General features: G+C 40.5%; 1 protein-coding gene across 8 annotated transcripts in view; it reads left to right on the plus strand.

Moving 5' to 3' along the window:
- The window catches only part of Spata7 (spermatogenesis associated 7), a 45034-nt gene that overhangs the window by 8198 nt on the left and 15577 nt on the right, over nt 1-21259 (plus strand). For 6 of the 8 annotated variants that reach the window (XM_087552231.1, XM_087552233.1, XM_087552236.1 and 3 more), the window contains 2 exon segments: nt 2364-2411; nt 15486-15619. In XM_087552231.1, coding sequence (XP_087408357.1) covers nt 2364-2411; nt 15486-15619 — 182 coding nt within the window. 8 annotated transcript variants of the gene reach the window in all.

Genomic DNA, 21259 nt, shown 5'->3' on the forward strand with positions numbered 1-21259 from the left:
GTTCAGTGATTTGCTGCTGGCATTCGCCTCTGTATTTGCTGTATTCTGGCTGTGTCTCTCAGGAGCAATCTACATCCAGTTCCTGTCGGCCTGCACTTCTTTGCTTCATCCATCTTACCTAATTGGGTGGCTGTGTATGTATGGGCCACATGTGGGGCAGGCTCTGAATGGGTGTTCCTTCTGCCTCTGTTTTAATCTTTGTCTCCCTATTCCCTGCCAAGGGTATTCTTGTCCCCCTTTTAAGAAAGGAGTGAAGCATTCGCAGTTTGATCATCCGTCTTGAGTTTCATGTGTTCTGTGCATCTAGGGTAATTCAAGCATTTGGGCTAATAGCCACTTATCAATGAGTGCATACCATGCGTGTTTTTCTGTAATTGGGTTACCTCACTCAGGATGATATTTTCCAGTTCCATCCATTTGCCTATGAATTTCATAAAGTCATTGTTTTTGATAGCTGAGTAATATTCCATTGTGTAGATGAACCACATTTATGTATCCATTCCTCTGTTGAAGGGCATCTGGGTTCTTTCCAGCTTCTGGCTATTATAAATAAGGCTGCTATGAACATAGTGAAGCATGTGTCCTTGTTATATGTTGGGACATCTTTTTAGAATAATATATATTTATACTTTCAGTCTGGCTTCTTTCAATGTGCACACTTTGAGGCATTCATGATGTGTTTATCAATATTTCTCCCTTAGTTTGGGGGTGTGATGTGTGTATATTTTGTGCATGTATGTATATTGTGTGTGTGTGTGTGTGTGTGTGTGTGTGTGTGTGTGTGTGTGTGTGTGTGTAGGACAAAGCACATCCTCAGATGCCATCCCTGAGAATCCTCCTGCCTCCCCAGTGGAGGTTCTTAGTGCGTACTACCACACTGGCAGTTTTACATGGGTTTTGGGAATAGAATTCAGTTCTGTGCTTGCACAAATACTTTACTGACCGAGCCATCTCCCCAGCCCTTAAATGTATTTATGTTTGTTTATAAACTGGATTCTAACTGCTGGTGCATGCCTTTAATCCCAACACTCAGGGGGTAGAGGGGAGCAGATCTCTGAGTTCTAGGCCAGGCTGATCCATGTATTGAGTTCCAGGAGAGTCAGGGCTATGTAGAGAGAACTTGCCTTAAAAAAAAAAAGGGGGGGGGGGATTCCATGTAATGAATATCATGATTGATTGATTCATGACTTGGAGGATTCATGAGTTGTTTTGACTCAGTTTGAGTTATTGGGAGTTAGATTATTGTAAGTGTTTACACACAGTTGTGAACATATGTTTCTATGTCACATGGGTAAAATTATTTTACTGGGATTAGAACTATGGCTGTGTTTATGTATACATGTAGCATGTACACTTAGCTTTGTGACCGAATCCTTTCCAGAGTGGCTGCTGGTTTGTTCCTGACCACTGCTTCCTCAGCAGCACTCACTGTTGCCAGCATAGAGTAGTGTCTCTTCTTTGTGAATATTTCCAAGGTTAGCTGTAAACTTTATTTTAGTTTCACTAATTTTTTTTACTAACTTTACCTAATTTTTATTTACATTTTTTGTGATTGAGATCTCACTGTGGAGCCTCAAGAGCTGAACTTTAAAATGTTTCAGTTGTTTTGAATAATTGAGAATAGCATGTCGTGGCAGTAAAGTCATGTAAAGTCAAGCTCCATTTTCAGATATTTTAGAATTTGTATTTTAAACACTGTGTTTAAGAGACCATTTTCTAATTTAAGGTTTTCTAAATTTGCTTTATTCTAGAAGCTTTCTGCTTTTGACTCTTCCATTTAAGTTTGTGGTTCATTTAGAGTTTTGGTATAAAAGTTACTGATTTTTGTCTACTCATATAAATTTTCTGGTGTCCATTAGTGAAGAGTAATTCCCTATTGAATTGCTTGAGCATCATTTGACCAAATTAAGATATGTCATATCTACATGTCTACCTTTCTGCCCACAGAATCCTGCTTTGTTTTTGTAGGATCTCATTAAGTCTTGAAATAGTGTGGAAATGCCCCACTTTGCTCTGTTCTCTCCAGTTTGCTCTCAGCCTCCGCTCAAGTGTGCTGGCCTGCCACAGTAAAGGTGGCATCAGGCCACCAATGCCTGGCTCACTTCTTGCTCAGTCTTCCTTATATCTTGGTGTCAGTGGCTGTACTGCTGTTTTCAAGTTCACCAGTATTTTCTTCCACATTACCCAAGGAGCTGCTAATCCTACCTAGTATTTTTTATCTACTGTCTTATTTGTAAGCTATAGAAATACAATAAGAAAGCAAAGAACTTCAAGCCTGCAGGGCTTTTTGTGATTTATAAATTTAATGTCTCTCAATATTTACAAATAAGAAGAATATTATTAAACTTTTTTTTCTCTTTCAGCCGCGGTGGATTGCTCAATTCCAGTAAGTGTGAATGCTAGCATCAAATGTAAGTAATTTTTTAACGTAATACCCCTTTACAAATATGAAGAAACATACATAATTTGAGACTTAACATCCTAACTATTTCTAGGTGTTTACTTCAGTGGTGTTAAGTGCATGTGAGTTATCCCTGTCATGCAGCTCCCCTCGGAGCACTGATGTGGAACCACATTCTGCTTTCTGAGTTCAGTTTCTCCCTCATCTGCTTTCCATGAACTTTATGATTCTAAGTTCCTTGATTAAGTGGAATGCTACAGTGTTTCTTCTGAGACCAGCATATTTTACTTGGCACTGTTTTACTTCTTAAGATAACTTACGTTATAATGACTAAGAATCTGTTTAGAAGTTCATTATTGTCTGTGTGTATGATGTATGTGTGAGCGCATGCGCCATGGCATGCATACGGAGGTCAAAGGACAACTTTGTAGAGTTAGTTCTCTCCATCTGACTTTAACTGGGTTCTAGGGCTCAAATCCAGATCACCAGACTTGTGTAGCAAGGCATTGTCCATGCACGAGTCATCTCAGCATCCCAAAGTCTTTTTAAGGCTGAACAAAGTCTTGTGTGCCTCATTCTGTTTGTCCATCATTAGCAGCTCCAGTTGTCTTCCGTTGCTATGAGGGACTGCCGGAGGGTGCACAGAGATTCAGACGATGTACCCAGCAGTGGGGTTCCTGGGTCACTAGTACTCTCTGTGCTGTGTTGGGAACTGGCATGTTTTTATGGCGTCTACACAGGTTTACATCTACCAGTCACACGCAAGGCTTTCGCCTTATCCATATACAGCACTTGGGAGTTTCTGGTTTGCTTTGTTGGTTAGTTTAATTCCATTTGGGGATTTTAAAATACTTGTGTTCTCCTGGTTTACAAAAATAAATTATCAAAAAAACCCACCAAAAATAGAAGTAAAACATTTGCTAAGAATATAGAAAATAATAAAAAATGGTAATAAATTCCAACTTATAAATGTATGTTAAGCAGGGTGGTGGTGCACGTGTTTAATCTCAGCACTTGGGAGACAGAGACAGGCAGATCTCTGTGAGCTCAAGACTAGTCTGAGCTTGCGCATATTCCAGGACAGCCAGAGCTACACACAAAGAAGCCCTGTCTCAAAACAAAACAAAACTCCCATATGTGTGTGTGTGTGTGTATTATATATGTATTTATGTATATATAGTGTGTGTGTATTAAATATAAATAAAATAAACTTGCCAATCCAAAAATGTACAGCAGCTGGTTCAGTCTAAAAAGCAGCAGAAGGTAACTGTGCTATCTCTAGGGTCTTGGTGCAGCTGTGAGGACGCGCTCTGAATGAAGGACTAAAAAGCAAAGGCGGCACACAGGGAAGAGAAACAAGAGAAATCAGTAGTAGTTACCATTATATTGGCCAAAAACCTTTAAGTCAGAAGCTTTCTGTAGAGAAAAAGATGGTCATTATGAGATACAATAGGAAGGTCTAGCAATTGTATTTCAGAGTTCCTGAAATATAAAAAGCAAATAGTAACAGAAAAATCTAAATCTCGAAACTGAGCAATACGGTGATAGTAGATTATGCCCTGCTTTCAGTAACGGCAAGAATATCCAAACCGAATCAGGAAACACTTGAGGTAAATAACACAATTCAGGAAATGAACTTTCCACCCGGGACATAATGCATTCTTTCCCTAAGAGCACGTGGAGCATTCTTGGAGCTTATCATATCAAGTTACAAATAAATCTTAACACATTTCAGAAAATAAAAATCATTCCAGGTATCTTTTAAACCACAATTTAATTAAAATAAAAAATAACAACAGAAACTAATATTCACAAATTTGGAAACTAAGTAACTGTAAGCCCAAGGTGAAATAAAAAGAGAACACTCTATGGGATGGGGTGCTGCACACCTGTCACCTGGGAAGTGACACAGGGACATCGTGCTTTCCACAGTGAGACAATCTGCAGATGAAAACAAAAGCAAAAGTCCCTTTAAAAACAGCCATCGAGCAAAAACAACAATAGAACCTGGTAAGACACAGCAGAGCCAGCACTAAGGTGCAAATGCCTACACTGTAGAGAGGAAGGACCGCCAAGGACTTAAATATCAAGTCTTAGTGAACTGAAAACTAGCTCAGGCTGCAGCTCACTGGAAGAGCATTTGCCTCACATAGAGGAGACCTCCTGTCAGCACTGCATAAAGAGGAAATAGAAAACTAGAAAGTAACCCCCAGTTAGTGGACAGAGGGACATAATGAATATTAGAAAAGAGAAGCAGAGAAACAAAAGAATTAAAAACAAAACAAAAAGAAAAAAAGAAAAACCCAGAAATTGGTTTCCTGAAAATTGGTACTCTTGGCTAGTTTTAGCCAGACTGAAGAAAGAGAATGCAGACTCCAAAAGAGAGATAAAGAGGATCATGGACTTCTGTGCACCGTTGGATTACCATGAGGAAATGGGATAGATTATGAGAAACTTGCAGTCTAGAAAAACTGAACCAAGAGTAGAAAGCCTGAACAGACCACAAGAAGATGTAATCAGTAAGTTTGAAAACCCCCCAATAAAGAAGGGCCTGGACCAAGTGAGGGCCTATGCAGATTCCAAGATATCCAGAGAAGGATGAAAACCAGCGAATCCTAGAACTGCCAGAACAAGTGAGAACATTTCCAAACTCATGAGACCAGCATTCCACCAAGATGAGATTTAGGCAATATATGAAAACCATGAGTCATGTCCATGATGAATATAGATGGAAAAATTCACTTGCAAACTGATTTTAGTAGCATTTTAAAGAAATTTACCAGGGGCTGGGGATTTAGCTCAGTGGTAGAGCGCTTACCTAGGAAGCGCAAGGCCCTGGGTTCGGTCCCCAGCTCCGAAAAAAAAGAACCAAAAAAAAAAAAAAAATTTACCCCATGACCAAATGACCAATGACTGAATTAACCTCGAATGCAAAACTGGCTCAACACACACCAAGCTAATCTAGTCAGAATAGCTAGGAACAAAAACTCAGGTGACAGCAAATGCTGGCGAGGATGTGGAGAAAGAGGACCACTCCTCCATTGTTGGTGGGATTACAAACTGGCACAGCCACTCTGGAAATCAGTCTAGAGGTTCCTCAGAAAATTGGACATTGCACCAGCTATAGCTCTCCTGGGTATATACCCAAAAGATGCTCCAACATATAACAAAGACATGTTCATAGTAGCCTTATTTATAATAGCCAGAAACTGAAAAGAACCCAGATGCCCTTCAACAGAGGAATGAATACAGAAAATGTGGTACATCTACACAATGGAATACTTATCAGCTATTAAAAACAATGACTTTATGAAATTCTTAGGCAAATGGATTGAACTAGAAAATATCATCCTGAGTGAAGTAACCCAAGTCACAAAAAAACACATGTGGTATGTACTCACTGTTAAGTGGATTTTAGCCCAAAAGCTCAGAATACCCAAGATTCAATTCACAGACCATATGAAGCTTAAGGAGAGAGAAGACCAAAATGTGGATGCTTCAGTCTTTAGAAGGGGGAACAAAATACTCATGAGAGGAAATACAGGAACAAAGAGTTGAGCAGAGACTACCCCACCTGGGGATTCATCCTATATGCAGCCAACAAACCCAGACACTATTACTGATGCCAAGAAGTGCTTGCTGACAGAAGCCTGATAAGGATGTCTCCTGAAAGGCTCTGCTAGAGCCTGAAAAATACAGAGATGGACTAACCATAGAACTGAGTACAGGGACCCCAATGAAGGAGTTTGAGAAAGGTCTGAAGGAGCTGAAGGGGTTTGCAACCCCATAGGAAGAATAATAATATCAACCAACCAGACCCCCCCAGAGCTCCAGGGACTAAACCATCAACCAAAGAGTACACATGGAGGGACCCATGGCTCCAGCCACATATAGAAGAGGATGTCATTGTCTGGCATGAGTAGGAGCAGAAGCCCTTGGTCCTGTGACGGTTCGTTTCCCCAGTGCAGGGGAATGCCAGGGTGTTGAGGTAGGAACAGGTGGGTGAGAGTGGGAGCATCTTCATAGAAGCAGGGGGAGGGGGAAAGGGCAAACTGGGAAAGGGAATAACATTTGAAATGTAAATACATAAAATAACTGATTAAAAACAAAAAAAACCACACACCAAGCAGCCACATTGGACCACATCAACAGAGCAAGAGAAGAACCACATGAGTAGCTCCATATATGTAGAAGAAACATTTGATAAAGTTCATTCATTCCTGGTTTTTAAAAGCTCTCTGTCTTATTTTGGGTTTTATTGTTGTAACCACAACCGACTTAGGGATGTACCTTAGTTAGGGTCTTATTGTTGTGAACAGACACCATGACTAATGTAAGTTTTATAAAGGACAACATTTAATTGGGGCTGGCTTACAGGTTCAGAGGTTCAGACCATTATCATCAAGGAGGGAGCATGGCAGCATCACAGCATCCAGGCAGGTGTGGTGTAGGAGGAGCTGAGTTCTACATCTTCACCTGAAGGAAGCCAGGGATAGCCTGAGCATCCGTAGGCAGCTAGGAGGAGGGTCTCCAAGCCCACCCCCACAGTGACACACTTCTTCCAACAAGGCCACATTGTCTAATAGTGCCACTCCCTGGGCCAAGCATATGCAAACCATCATGGGATGAAAGGGTTTATTTCTGCTTGCAGCTCTCAGGCCTCATTCCACACTGAGGGCAGTCAGGGCAGGAACTTAAGACAGGAACCTGAAGGCAGAAACTAAAGCGAAAGCTATGGAGGAATGCTGCTTACTTGCTTGGTCCTCGTGGCCTATTCAGCGTGCTTTCTTAGACAACTCAAGACCACATGCCTAAAGTTGGCACCATCCATAGTATGTTGGGCCCTCCTATATTAATTAAGAAAATGTCCCATATGCTTGCCTACATGCCAGTCTGGTGAGGGCATTTTCTCAGTTGTGCTTCCCTCTTCCCAAATGACTCTAGCCTGTATCAAGTTGCCAGTCTACTAGTCAGCACACCCTCTCCATAAAGAAGTTAACCTCAACACAATAAAAGTTATATACGAGCCTGGGGAGATGGCTCAGGGATTAAGAGCATTGACTGCTCTTCCAAAGGTCCTGAGTTCAAATCCCAGCAACCACATGGTGGCTCACAACCGTCTGTAATGGGATCTGATGCCCTCTTCTGGCCTGAAGACAGCTATAATAAATAATAACATAAATATAATATATAAATATAATAATATAATAAAAGTTATATACGAAAATCTGATAGTCCCAATATGAGAGGTGACTTCTAAGATATGACACAAGGAAGGATACCAGTTCTTCTCACATAGGGTTAGAAGGTTTAAACAGCAATTACACAAAACCTGAAATGAAAGATTGTAAAATAAAAGGAGAAAGTAGAAATATCTGCTAGCAAACAAGACTGTACATGTAAAAGCCCCTAAAGACTCCACCATAAAAACCTACTAGAATGTGCTGACTTAGCGTGGCTTTGCTAAACTCTTCCCTTGCTAGCCTGGTAAGCTTCAGTTCACGCAACCCCTGAAACTCAGGAAAAGTTGGAGGAACAGAACTACTGACTCCTACTCTTGTCCTCTGCTCGTGTGTGTGTGTGTGTGTGTGTGTGTGTGTGTGTGTGTGTGTGTGTGTGTGTGTGTGTACAGGAATCCATGTACAAGTATTAGTGAGAATGTAAATTCAGGTTATAGCCATTTAAAAATCTGACTTGTAAGTTCCTTAAAATTTAGTACTAGAAGTGCTGTGTGTTTCAGCAGTCCTACTTCCGGCTACATATACAAATGGAATGAAACCAACCGGTCAAACAGGCACACCCCTACATTTTTTGGAATTATTCACAATAGCCAAGATACAGAGGCAATCTAAATGTTCAGTTGTGAAAACCGATAAAGCATCATTACCAATACTGTTATCATAGTTTTCAAATTTCATATATCTCAATGTATATAGACATCAAAATACTACTTTATATACACTATATATAACTGATCAATTACTTATACCTCACTAAAGCCAAAAATAAAACTTGACAGACTGAAAAACTAGTCAAATACAGATGGTAAATTTAAAAATACAATTGGCTCCCTATAACTAGAGGTTCAATAATATAGATTCAACCAAATGCATATTTTTAAAAAGGTTCAGAAAATAAACTTTGTTGGTGACATACTATCTAGTTATTTCTCTGGGCATTCCTTAAAATCATTTGCAAACACTTTACTTTGTATTACACATTACAAGTAACCTAGGGATGGTTTAAAGTCTATAGGAAGACAGGTAGGAAGATGCCTCACTGGCTCAGAGTACTTGCTGCTGTTCTTCCACAGGATCTGAGTTCAGTTCCCAGCTCCTTCCTCAGGCAGTTCACCCATAACTCCAACTCCAGGGGATCCAAAGTATATTCATGGTTTATGTGGACACCTGCATACATCTGCCAAACACTGTGCCCAACCCCAAGCACACAACTAAAACACAATAAAAACCTTAAAAAGCAAAGGTAAGTGTAGAGATACACACTGGGCCCTGATTACACTGATGTGTGAGGATCCTAGAGCCACTTTACTGGGAATAAATACTTCAGGACTTACAGTGCCATAAAATGAATGTCGTTTTTATAACTTTACTGTGTATTCTAAAAGTAGCCTAAGTGGATCAGTAAATCAATACAAAAATGATTTGAACATGAGCGAGTGGAGAGTAGCTCTATTGGGTGTTTAAAAGTGTGGTACTAAGAAGCATTTATTAGTGAAGTTGGAATAAGTACATAAACATAATTCTGAAATGAGATAAAATCCACACAGGGTTTCAACAAATTTAAAAGGCGTGTGGGTGTGTGTGTGTGTGTGTGTGTGTGTGTGTGTGTGTGTGTGTGTATTCCATTTGGATCAATAATATAAATTTTAAAATATGAAACCAGGGGTTGGGGATTTAGCTCAGTGGTAGAGCGCTTGCCTAGGAAGCGCAAGGCCCTGGGTTTGGTCCCCAGCTCCGAAAAAAAGAACCAAAAAAAAAAAAAAATATATATATATATATATATATATGAAACCAGAGTAATCTGAATTTTAGAAAACATGAATAGAAATCAAGGCATTCGGATTCTGAACAGTGATATATGTTCTTAGTTTTGATTTTGAAGAAATATTCACATAAGACAGCATTATTTTCTCTGCTCATTTTTTTCTCACTTAAAGTTAGATAACTTCAAAACACATTTGAAAACAAAATATCCTCCCAAGTCAAATAGCATTCAACACAATTTTCTATTTGGTTATTTCAGTGGAGTTCTGGTTTGAACATAGACCTGTGTTTACATATTAGTGCTGATACTGTTTAATTGCACTTGGGGAATGAGGGAAATTGCTCTTATTTTCCTGTGATAAGCTTTCTGACTACTGAGTACATGTATGTCACCATGAAAAAAGTAAAACTAGGAGGGAGTGATAGCTCAGAGGGTGAGACTGCAAACACAATAACCTGAGTTCAAGTCCTCAGCACTCATGAAGGCCAGGTGTGGCTTCACAATCCTGTAACCCTGTGCTGTAGCAGATGGAGACAGGAGGATCACCTGGGGCTTGCTGCCAGCCAAACTCCAGATTCAGGGAGAGACCCTGACTCAAAGAAATACAATAGAGAGTGGTACAGCAGGGTACCTGATCCCTTCCCCTTAGCCTCTGCGCACAGACACACACACACACAGACACACAGACACAGACACACACACACACACACACACACACACAGAGAGAGAGAGAGAGAGAGAGAGAGAGAGAGAGAGAGAAATAGGATAAGAGTTTTAAAAATAAAATCCATATTTATCAGTTAAAATATTTATGGGGTCCTACCATGTGCTACATGTTGCTCAAAGACTAAAGCTAAGATGTTGAACAAACATGGATTTCCAGAGCGTCCGGTATAGTGGGAGAGGACAATCAGTGAGCATATACAGAGAAGAAGACTGTCGGATGGGGATTCCTACAGTGAGGGAGGTAAAGCCTGGGAAAGGAAGCTGGGAACCCCTTGGGAATTGCCCTTGGGAGAAGTTTGGGGTTTTTTGTTTTGTTTTGTTTTGTTTTTGTTTGTTTGGGTTTTTTTGTTTTTTTGGGGGTTTTTTTTTGTCTTGGAGGGACAAGCAGAGACTCACAAGAGTGTAGAATATTGTGGCCATCCAGGGAAAGAGCAATCCAGACAGAAGGAACTGCCTTGAAGTGGAGCCACGAGTGATGAATTAATAGAAATGGTGTGCAGGGCGTGCGAACTAACCTTCAGAAGAGTGATACTGTTACTTTGCTGTGACTCTCTCACAGAGGTATATATACACTGGGAGGACTTGGCCTTCATACTGAATGAAGCTAAAAGCCACTGGAGGGGCTTGAGTAGAGGCATCCCAGAGCCAGTTTCACTTTCAAAGCATCCCTCTGGCTACTGAGGTGAAAATAGTCTACAGAATGCCATCACTGAAGAGTGAGGGTAGGTAGAGGAAAGACTACATTGATAGCAGTGAAGACAGAAGGAAACATTCTGTCAGTGGCTGAAATATGACTAGGGTGTGAGAGTCGAGGGTGGCCTGCCGACCACAAAGATGGAACCGTGACTTCCTAGACTGAAGAGTTTGGCAGGAAAAGATTCGGGAGGAAATGAACCAGGACTTCAGTCTTCACCATCTTAAGGTCAAATGAGTACCTATTAGTCGATTGGGGACAGAAAGATAACTTGGCAGGTAAACGCACTTGCTACCAAGTTTGACAACATGAGTTTGATCACCAGGACCTACATGGTGAAAGAGAAGTGACTTCTCTAATTTCTACATGCATACTATGGCATGTGTGCCCCCCAATAAATTAAGTAAATTAATTTAAAATAATAAACAAATTCAGTTGTGTCTTGAAGGCAGTTAGAATGAGTCTGGAGTTCAGGATAGAGATAATTTTGAGAGTTAACAGACTTGGGTGGTACTTAAACTCTAGCTTTCATAATTTGTTTTTTTTAATGATTTATTATTATATATAAGTACACTGTATTCAAACACACCAGAAGAGGGCATCAGATCTCATTACGGATGGTTGTAAGCCACCATATCATTGCTGGGATTTGAACTCAGGACCTCTGGAAGAGCGCCATCTCTCCAGCCCTGTTTTTAAATTTCAACTTAATCTTCATTTATTCATGATATACATTATATTGTTTTAAGTCATTTAAGGCATAACCTGTTGGTTTTGTCATGTAAAGTATAATGGCTAAATTGGAAAAAAAAAGTATTCTCCAAGTGGCTAACTAGTAGCCATCATTTCTCCTTTTCATAACGAGTTTATGCTCATCATAATTGATCTGGATAACTCAGAAATAGGCTTCTGACATAAAACAGTACATCCTGGACTTGAGTGTTTTCTGTTTCCATCTGTGTTTTCATGCTCTGTACCTTCCTGATGTGGCTAGTGCTGCTTTGGTCATTTCAATTTCCACGTTATCCACATTGGGATATACTGTGTTGTTTAAATAGTGTTCTATAGAACACGTTAGATAAGCTTACCAATTTTTTAAAACTTTATTTTATATGTATGGGTGTTTTGCCTGCATGTATGTCTGTATACATGTGCAGTGCCCAAAGAGGCCAGAAGAGGACAGGAGTTATAGACAGTTGTGAGCGGCTGATTGGGTGCTGTGAGAGAACTGCCAGTGCTCTTAAAATGCTGAGCCATTTCTCCAGCCCCAGCATTCCGATTTCTGATTGAACATGTCCTCTTAATTTCTTTAGTTTTTCTTATTTACATTTTCTATTTTTTTTATCTTCATGCATGTGTGTATATGCAGGCATGCGTGTACCTGATGTGCATGTGGAAGTCAGGGTCAGCCCTCATGTCCACCTTGTTGGAGACAGTCTATTGACCGCCATTGGATATGCTAGGCTAGCTGGCCAGCAAGCCTCTAGCTAGTTACCTGACTGTGCCTCCCATCTCACCAGAGGAATGCTGCTGACCTCGCATGGGTTTTGGGGATCTAAACTCGAGTCCTTATGTTTGCTTAGCAAGCACTTTATCCACAGAGCTATCTCCCCAGTCTAAAACCATTTTATTTTTTAAAATGAACTCATTTTTTTAATTGTCACATAAAATTGTACATATTTATGTAGTACTATACAAGCTTTACTTTTATAGAAGTTTTATTGTTACTCTCAATAAAAATATTTCAGTAACAATAGTTATACCATAAATTCTTTGATTTTTAAGAAATGTACAAAATTGTGCAAACAAATTTAAAACATTTTCATTGCCACATAAATCCCTTGTGCCAATTTTCGGTCACACAATTTCCACCCTTAGCCCTGGAAATAATTTATGTGGAATTCTGTTCTGAATTCTTGGGAAGTATACCTTTTTTATATTTGTGTGTGTGTATATACTTGAATGTGTGCATGCATGTGCAGTCATGTGCCATGTGTATATGTAGAGACTGGGGAACTTTTCTACGTGTGGGTCCTGGGGACTGCCCATAAGTGCTCAGGCTTGGTAACAGGCAACTTTACCTACTGAGTCATTAAGACTTCTCATCGCCCTACTCCCTCCACTTCCCACCATACTTTGGTCTGCATATCTTTGGTCTTTTGAGACAGAATCCTGGAATATAGACCTGGGTCGGCTGATATTCACTGTGTAATCTAAACTCAAGGTAATTTTTCTTCCTCTCAAACTCTCAAGTGCAGGAATGTGCCACCGCACTGGCCTTTCTACCTTAATTTTTTTGTAAAAGTACATGCACTAATCTGTTTGATGCTGAAATACGCTAGCTTTCATTTTACCATTTTCAGGGTTTGTCCAGTGATAAATCTTTGATTAACTTTCTGGTCAGTACCTGACTTAAGAACACAATAAAGTATGGAACTAACACCACTATCATTTATTTTGTTTCCATTAATTCATTTACTCACTTCACATTCGGACCACAGTCCTCTCTTTTCCTCCCAGTCCCCCACTCACAGCTATCCTCCTCCCCCTTCTCTGAGAAGGGGAGGCCCCCCTGAGTACCAACCCATCCTGGCACCTCAAATCACTGCAGGACTAGGCACATCTTTTCCCACTGTGGTCAGACAAGGCAGCCCGGTTAGGGGACACGATCCACAAATGGGCAGCAGAGTCAGGGACAGCTCCAGTTGTTGGGGACCCACACAGAGACTAAGCTGCACATCTGCTGCATATGTGGAAGAGGGGGCTAGGTCCAGCCCATGTATGCCTGTGGTTGGTGGTTTAGTCTCTGGGAGCCCCCAAGGGTCCTGGTTAGTTGACTGTTGGTCTTCCTTTGGTGTCCCTCTCCCCTCCAGGTTCCTCAGTCCTTCCGCAGACTCTTCCACAAGACTTCTAAGCTCTGTCTGATGCTTGGCTCTGGGTCTCTGTATCCGTTTCCGTCAGCTGCTGGGTGGAGCCTCTCAGAAGACATTTGTGCTAGGCTCCTGTCTGCAAGCACAATAGACTATCATTAATAGCTTCAGAGCTTGGTTCCTGCCCCTGGGATGGCTCTCAAGTTGGGCCCGTCATTGGTTGGCCTTTTCCTCAGTCTCTGTTCCATCTCTGTCCGTACACTTCTTGCAGGCAGAACATATTTTGGGTTGAAGGTTTTGTGGGTGGTTTGGTGTTTGTATCCCTGCACTGAGAGTTCAGAAGATCACAGCTTCAGGCTAAAATCCCCCTCTGCTAGGATTCTCAGCTAGAGTCACCCTGATAGACCCTGGAACCTCTCCCATCCCTGGTCTCTAGCAAGTCCTAGAGATGACTGACACCCACCCCACCCCATCCTTGCCAATTTCTGTTCACTCTCCCTGCCCTCTTTCCCCTGCTTTCCCTACACCTGTCCCCCAATCCTTCCCTTTCCAGTTCTTTCTCCCACCCAGTCCCTCCATTTCTCACCTTTAATGAGCATCTTATCCCCTTCTGAGTGAGATTCATGCATCCTCCCTTGGGCCCTTGTTATTCAGCTTCTTTGGGTTTGTGGAACGTAGAGTGGTCGTCCTGTACTTTATGGCTAATATCCGTTTATAAGTGAGTACATACGATTCATGTCCTTTTGGGTCTAGATTTCCTCATTCCAAATGATGTTTTCTAGTTTCATCCATTTGCCCGCAGATTTTATGATGTCCTTGTTTTTAATAGCTGAGTAATATTCCATTGGGTAAAGGGTAAATGAAACACGGTTTTTGTTGTTTTGTTTGTTTGTTTGTTTGTTTTGGATTGAGGGGCATCTGGGATCTTTCCAGTTTCCGACTATTATGAACAAACTTGCTGTGAACATAGTGGAGCACGTGTCCTTGGGTATGGTGGAACATCTTTTGGGTATATGCCCAGGAGTTGATATAGCTGGTTCCTGAAGTAGAACTATTCCCAGTTTTCTGAGAAACCACCAAATTGATTTCCAGAGTGGTTGTACAAGTTAGCATTCCCACCAGCAGTGGAGGCGTGTTTGTTCCACATTCTTACCAACAGATGCTGCTGCTCGAGTTTGTGGTCTTAGCCGTTCTGACAGATCTAAGATGCAACGTGAGAGTCATTCTGACTTGTATCTCCCTGACGACTAAGGATGTTGGGCATCTCCGTGAGTGCTTCTCAGCCATTCGGGATTCCTCTGTTGAGAATTCTCCGTTTAGTTGTTTGGTTTACTCTACTAGCATTTCTAATGAGCAAGACGTCCAAGATACAGAAGTTGGTTGCCTGACTGCAAATGTCTTTAAAATGTTGGCTTTGTTGTTTGGCTTGCTCTTTTGAGATGTTGCTTTCTAGCTGGCCTTGAACTCTTGGCCCAAATGATCTTTCTGCCTCTACTCTCTGTTTGGAATTTCTATAAATTACATATTACTGAGAATCTCTTTGTACAGAGAAGTATATGGATTTTGCTCCTAAACAGTAGTATAAATATGATTAGCAAGAAAGATGAGCCAGCTGTGCTTGGGGTATTGGCTTTCATCCCAGCACTAGAGAGTCCTCCAGGCAAGACCTTCACAACTTCCAGAACAGCCGAGGCGAACGTAGAAATCCTTGATTTTATTAGTCTAACAAGACCAAAAAGTTAGTATTTATGTTTTGTTGCTGTTTTTAAAAATGTGTTTCCTTCCTTAGATGCTGACCAACAACGAAGAGAGAAACTGAGGAAGGAGTTGGCACGATGTGAAAAGGAGTTTAAATTAAGTAAATCTGCGATGCAGACCAATTCTAAGATGAATTCCAAGTTCTTTGTAAACTCTCTACAGAGGGTAAGGTTCTTTTGCTCTTTAAAAGCAGGTGTTTGTGAGGCAAATCCTTGCCTGGCTTGGGTTGGGCAGGTTTGGGTCAGCAAACTTTGGTCATCAATAGTCAAGGGGTTCTTTTGTGTGCCTTTCAGGCCAAGCCCCTTGTCACAACTGCCTGCCAATAGAGAGCAGCCACTGCAGACACCATGGAAATGAAGTCCTAGCTGTGCTCCATTTGCTAGCTAGAAATGACTGTGGCCTGCAGGCTGTGGTTGGCTGGCCTAGACTGTGGTTTTCTTGTTTGTAACTCTCTTTAACATTTATTTGAAGAAGTATTCTTCTGCTTATGGTTGGATGAGAAGTGATGGCAGTTTTCAAGAGTCTCTCCAGTCAGTGGATAGCTTTTTTTTTTTAATTAAAAGCATTTTTAATACAATGTATTTTGATCTCAATGAGTAGTTTTATCCAGTACTCTTTTTGCATTTCTTGGCAAAGATGCTGTGATTTTCCATTTTATCTGTCAATACGGTGAATGACTTATGTCCTTAATATAAACAGATAGCAGCTGTGATGCATTAAAGTTTTCTTTCTTTTGTATTTTGTTTTGTTTCTTTGTATTTGTTTTTGTTTCATTTTGTTTTGATACATGGTCTCTCTACACATTCCTTGCTGCGTAGATCAGACTGGCCTTAAACTTACTGAGATCCACCTCTACCTCTCCAGTGCTGATTAAAGCATTAAGAGTTTCGGGCTGTCGGTCCCCAGCTCCGAAAAAAAAAAAAAAAAAAAAAAAGAGTTTCGGGCTGGAGAGATAGCTCAGCCCTTAAAAGCTAGGCTCACAACCAAAAATATAAGATTTCCTATGTTGCTGAATTCAGTGGCTAAACTTTTGTTTAAGATTTTGTCATCTGAACACTGTTATTACTGGTATACATTTTTCTTTCTGTCTGGTTATAGTTATCTCTTTTTTCTGTATTCTAGCTTATAGAAGTTGGAAATTATTTGCTTTTTTTATAGGTGGTATTTTTTTTTATTTAAAAAAAATTTTCATACAATATATTTTGACCATATACTTCTCCTTCCTCTACCTCGTCTTTACCCACCCAATTTCATGTTCTCTCTCTCTCTCTCTCTCTCTCTCTCTCTCTCAAAAATTAAAGCCAACAACAAAGTAAAAATCAAAACAAGCAAGCAAACAATAAGACAAAACAAACCAAAGTGCACAAAAGCAGAGTGCGTTTTGCGCAGGCCGACTCCCAGGCTTGGAGTGCAGCCGATACGCAGGGTCAGTCCCCAGAACAGATTTCTGCCTTCTCAGCAGCGTCAGTTGCACATAGCTTCTTAGTTAAGGTAGAACTTGTGCTCTTTTTCCCTTCCCCATGCTGGGATCTTGTCTGGTTTGAACCTGTGCAGGTCTTGTGTGTGCTGTCTCTCTGTGTACCCTCCTTGTTGTATCTGAAAACCCTGTTTCTTTGGAATCATCGACCACCTATGGGTCTTAGCAACTTTCCACCACCTTTTCTTCACTAACACTGACCTTGACGGGAAGTGTTTGATAAATACATTCCATTTAGGACCGAGTGCTCTTACCCTCTGTACATTGTCCAGTTGTGAGTCTCTGGGTCAGTTATCATCTCTTGCAAAAAACGAGCTTCTCTGCTGAGGCTGGCTGATGCACTGATTTGCAGACTTCATACTTTTATTTTTCTCAACAGCTGGCTTTTTTATCTTCATGGAGTTTAACATTGAAATGTTCACTTTCGTAAACTTTAGTGCTGTAGGGACCTAACATGTTTCTTTCACCCAGTGTTGCCATGATCAGCTCAGTCCAGTGTTCTTTCCTTTCCAGCTTCCTCCAGATCACAGTACTCTGAGGTGATTATACCCATGCACATGGCAGCATGTATCTTTAACGCAAAGCCATCATTTGGCCAGGCGTAGTATATAGTGCATGCCTGTGATTCCAGCTAGTCAGGGCACACTCGGCAGGGCACACTTGGCAGGCTCAAGGCGACACTGGACAACGTAGTGAGGCTTTCTCAAAAAGTATGCCATAAAATTAGTAATTCTTTAATATTGCCAAATATGTTTTGATTTCACATAGTCTCATTATTTTTTGAGTTTGTTAGAATTGATATCTAGTTAACTTCAATTAATTGATATTTTTAAAAAATCCATAGTTTTCCTCCTTTTATACCTGTATAATTTATATGTGGGAAAAAATCTAAGCTAGTAATAAATCTTGGCTTAAAATTTTGCAGAATTCTAAAATGATGTAAAATTTCCACTGCAAACATGGGCAGGAAGTTAGGTCCCTAAGGCCTGCAGTCTCCACTGAGTGCCAGGGTTCAAGATGGGCAAGTCACCAGTTAGAGAACAGCATTGAGGGTGCCCGTGCTCTCACGTAAGTATTGGTTCAAGCCCTGGCGTCCATGGTATGGATAAGAAAAGGGGGGAAAGGAAGATGGGAAGGAGAGAAAGGAAAGAAAAGAGAAAAAAGCAGGCAAGCCTACTTAGCAGAACAGGTTCCCTGCTACTTACTGAGCACCAGAGAGTGTACTTTTAACTCTAGGTCTTTTCAGTACAAATGAAGCTGTGGTTTATCAGTAGGCAGTGAGAAAGGCTTGGGTATTGGAGCCATTCTGGAAAATCTGGACTAGTTTCATCCTTGAGAATTACTGAGGAGCTACAAAGCCGTTTATAGTTAGACACTGATGCTATCCCTTTAACAAAGATGACACTAGCCACAGTGACCAGCAGACTAATTATAGGACAGCTGCAGTAATCCGGGAAAGAAAGAATAAGACCTTATCCTGGACATTATAAAGAACACAAGGAATTCAAGGGAGGTTTATTATTATTTAGAAAGTGCAATTGCCAGGACTTGCCAAACTTGGAATCTGGTTTGATGATATGAACAGAAAGGAAGAAGAGAAAAAGATTCCCAGGCGTCTGATAAGGACTTTGCTAAAGGCATGAGTTTCTTGTTTGGCCTGCTCCGTGCCTTGGGAACACTGAATGCATTCAGGAGACATTGGATATAAGAATCTCTTTCAGGAGAGAAATCTGGGAGTCCACAGGTCGGGTTGAGACCTCCCTAGGCTGTTCTATAGCTAGAATATTTTTTTAACATTTATTTTATTATATGTGAATGTGTGAGTGCCTGCATGTATGTTATATTACCATACACATGCCATGTGCCCTTAGAGGCCAAAAATGAGACATTTGAATATAAAGTAAATAATTTCAAGGTAAGAATAGTTTATCAAAAAATTTAAATTATATATGTTAATATACTTTATGAATCATTTATGATAACATAAACAAATATTATTTAATGTCTATTTACTTTCACTTTAGTATCTATAATCCTATAACTTGCATACCTCCATGGTAGTTCATATATACCTTTATACATGTTTTATGGTTCCATTTACAATAATAGTAATTTTTAACTTGCCTATATTTTTTGCCTACTTTTTTTAATTGATTGAGTTATTTATTTTACATCCTGATCACAGCTTCCCCTCCCTCCTCTCCTCCTAGAATCTCCCTCTCACCTCACCTCCCCCGACTTCCACCTCTCCTCAGGAAAGGGGAGCCCTCCCATGGATGTCAACCAGCTTTGGCAAATGAAGTTGCAGTAAGACTAGGTGCATCCTCTCCTACTGAGGCTAGACAAGGCAGCCCAGTTAGGGGAAAGGGGTCCAGAAGTAGGCGACAGAGTCAGAGACAGCCCCTGTTCCCACTGTAGGAGTCCCACATGCAGTCTAAGCTACACAACTATAACATACGAGCAGAGGGCCTAGGTCAGTCTCCCACATGCTCTCTGGTTGGTACTTCAGTCTCTATGAACCTCTATGGGTTAGAAGATTCTATAGGTTTTCTTGTGGTATCCTTGACCCCTCTGGCTCCTTTAAACCTTCCTCCCCCTCTTCCATAGGATTCCCCAAGCTCCACCTTATGTTTGGCCATGGGTCTCTGTGTCAGTTTTCATCAGTTGCTGGGTAAAGCCTCTCTGATAACAGTTAGGCTAGCCTCCTGTCTGCAAGAATAGCAGAATATCACTAATAATGTCAGGGGTGGGCTCTCTCTTGTGGAATGGGTCTCAAGATGAGCCAGCCATTGGTTGGCCTTTCCCTCAAATTCTGTTCCACCTTTCACCCCTGGACATTTTGTAGGAAAGACAAATTGTGGGTCAAAGCTTTTATGGCTGGATTGGTGTCCTAATCCCTCTTTTGGAAGTCTTTTTTTTTTTTTTTTTTTTTTGTTATTTTTTTGGAGCTGGGAACTGAACCCAGGACTTTGCGGTTGCTAGGCAAGTGCTCTACCACTGAGCTAAATCCCCAAACCCCCCCCCCTTTTTTTTTTAATACCAAGTTAAATATTGTTCTTTCAAGGTCTGTAAAGAACTGTTGGAATTTTGATGACAGTTGTGTTAAATCTGTAGATTGCTCTTGGTAGGATGGCCATTTTTATTGTTAATTCTACTGACCCATGAGCATGGGAGGTCTTGCTTTCCTTCATAGATTTGAAGTTCTTGTCACACAGGTCTTCTGCCTGCTTAGACTTACACCGAGATACTTTATATTGTTTGTAGCTATTATAAAGGGTGTTGTCTCCCTAATTTTTCTCAACCATTTATGAGTCATATATAGGAGGACTACTGATGTTTTTATTTGTAGTTGACTTTGTATCCAGCCGCTTTGCTGAAGGTGTTCTCTGGTGGAATTTTTGGTGTCATTTATGTATTCTATCATATCATCTGCAAATAGTGATACTTTGACTTCTTCCTGTCCAATTTATATTCTCTTGATTTCCTTTAGTTTTCTTACTGCTCTGAAACTTCAAGTATGACATTAAATAGATATTAAGAGAGTTGACAGCCTTGTCTTGGCCCTGATCTTAGTGGAATTGCTTTAAGTTTCTCTCCATCTAATTTGATGTTGGCTATCTGCTTGCTGTGTTTTGCCCTTATTGTGTTTAGGTATGGGCCTTGTATCCCTGATCACTCTAAGACTTTTTATCATAAGGGTGTTGGATTTTGTCTAAGGCTTTTTCAGCACACAATGAAATGATCTTGTGGGTTTTTTGGTTTGGGTTTTTTTTCTTTCAGTTTGTTCATATGATGAATTACATTGAGGGAATTTTTTGTATGTTGAATCATCTCCACATCTCTGGTATGAAGCCTACTTGATCCTGGTGGATGATGTTTTTGATATGTACCTGGATTTGGTTTGTGACTATTTTCTTGAGTATTTTTGCATAAATGTTCATAAGGGAGACTGGTCTGAATCTTTCTGTGGTTTAGGTATCAGGGTGACTGGCCTCATAAAATGAATTTGACAGTGTTCCTTCTGTTTCTATTTTGTGAAATAATTTGAGGAGTATTGGTATTCACTCTTTTTTGAAGGTCTGGAAGAATTCTACATTAAAACCTATCTGGGTCTGGGTTTTCTTTTTCTTGGTTGGGAAACTTTTAATGACCACTTCTGTGTCCTGGGTTATAGGTGTATTTAGATTCTTTACCTGATCTTATTGTGATCTATCAAGAAAATAGTCCATTTCATTTAAATTTTTCAATTTTATGGAGTATAGGTTATTGAAGTAAAACCTAATGATTCTTTGGATTTCCTCAGTGTGTGTTTCTATGTCCCCCTTTTC

This window comes from Rattus norvegicus, chromosome 6 (assembly GCF_021556685.1).
Source record: "Rattus norvegicus strain SHRSP/BbbUtx chromosome 6, alternate assembly SHRSP_T2T, whole genome shotgun sequence".
NCBI lineage: Eukaryota > Metazoa > Chordata > Mammalia > Rodentia > Muridae > Rattus > Rattus norvegicus.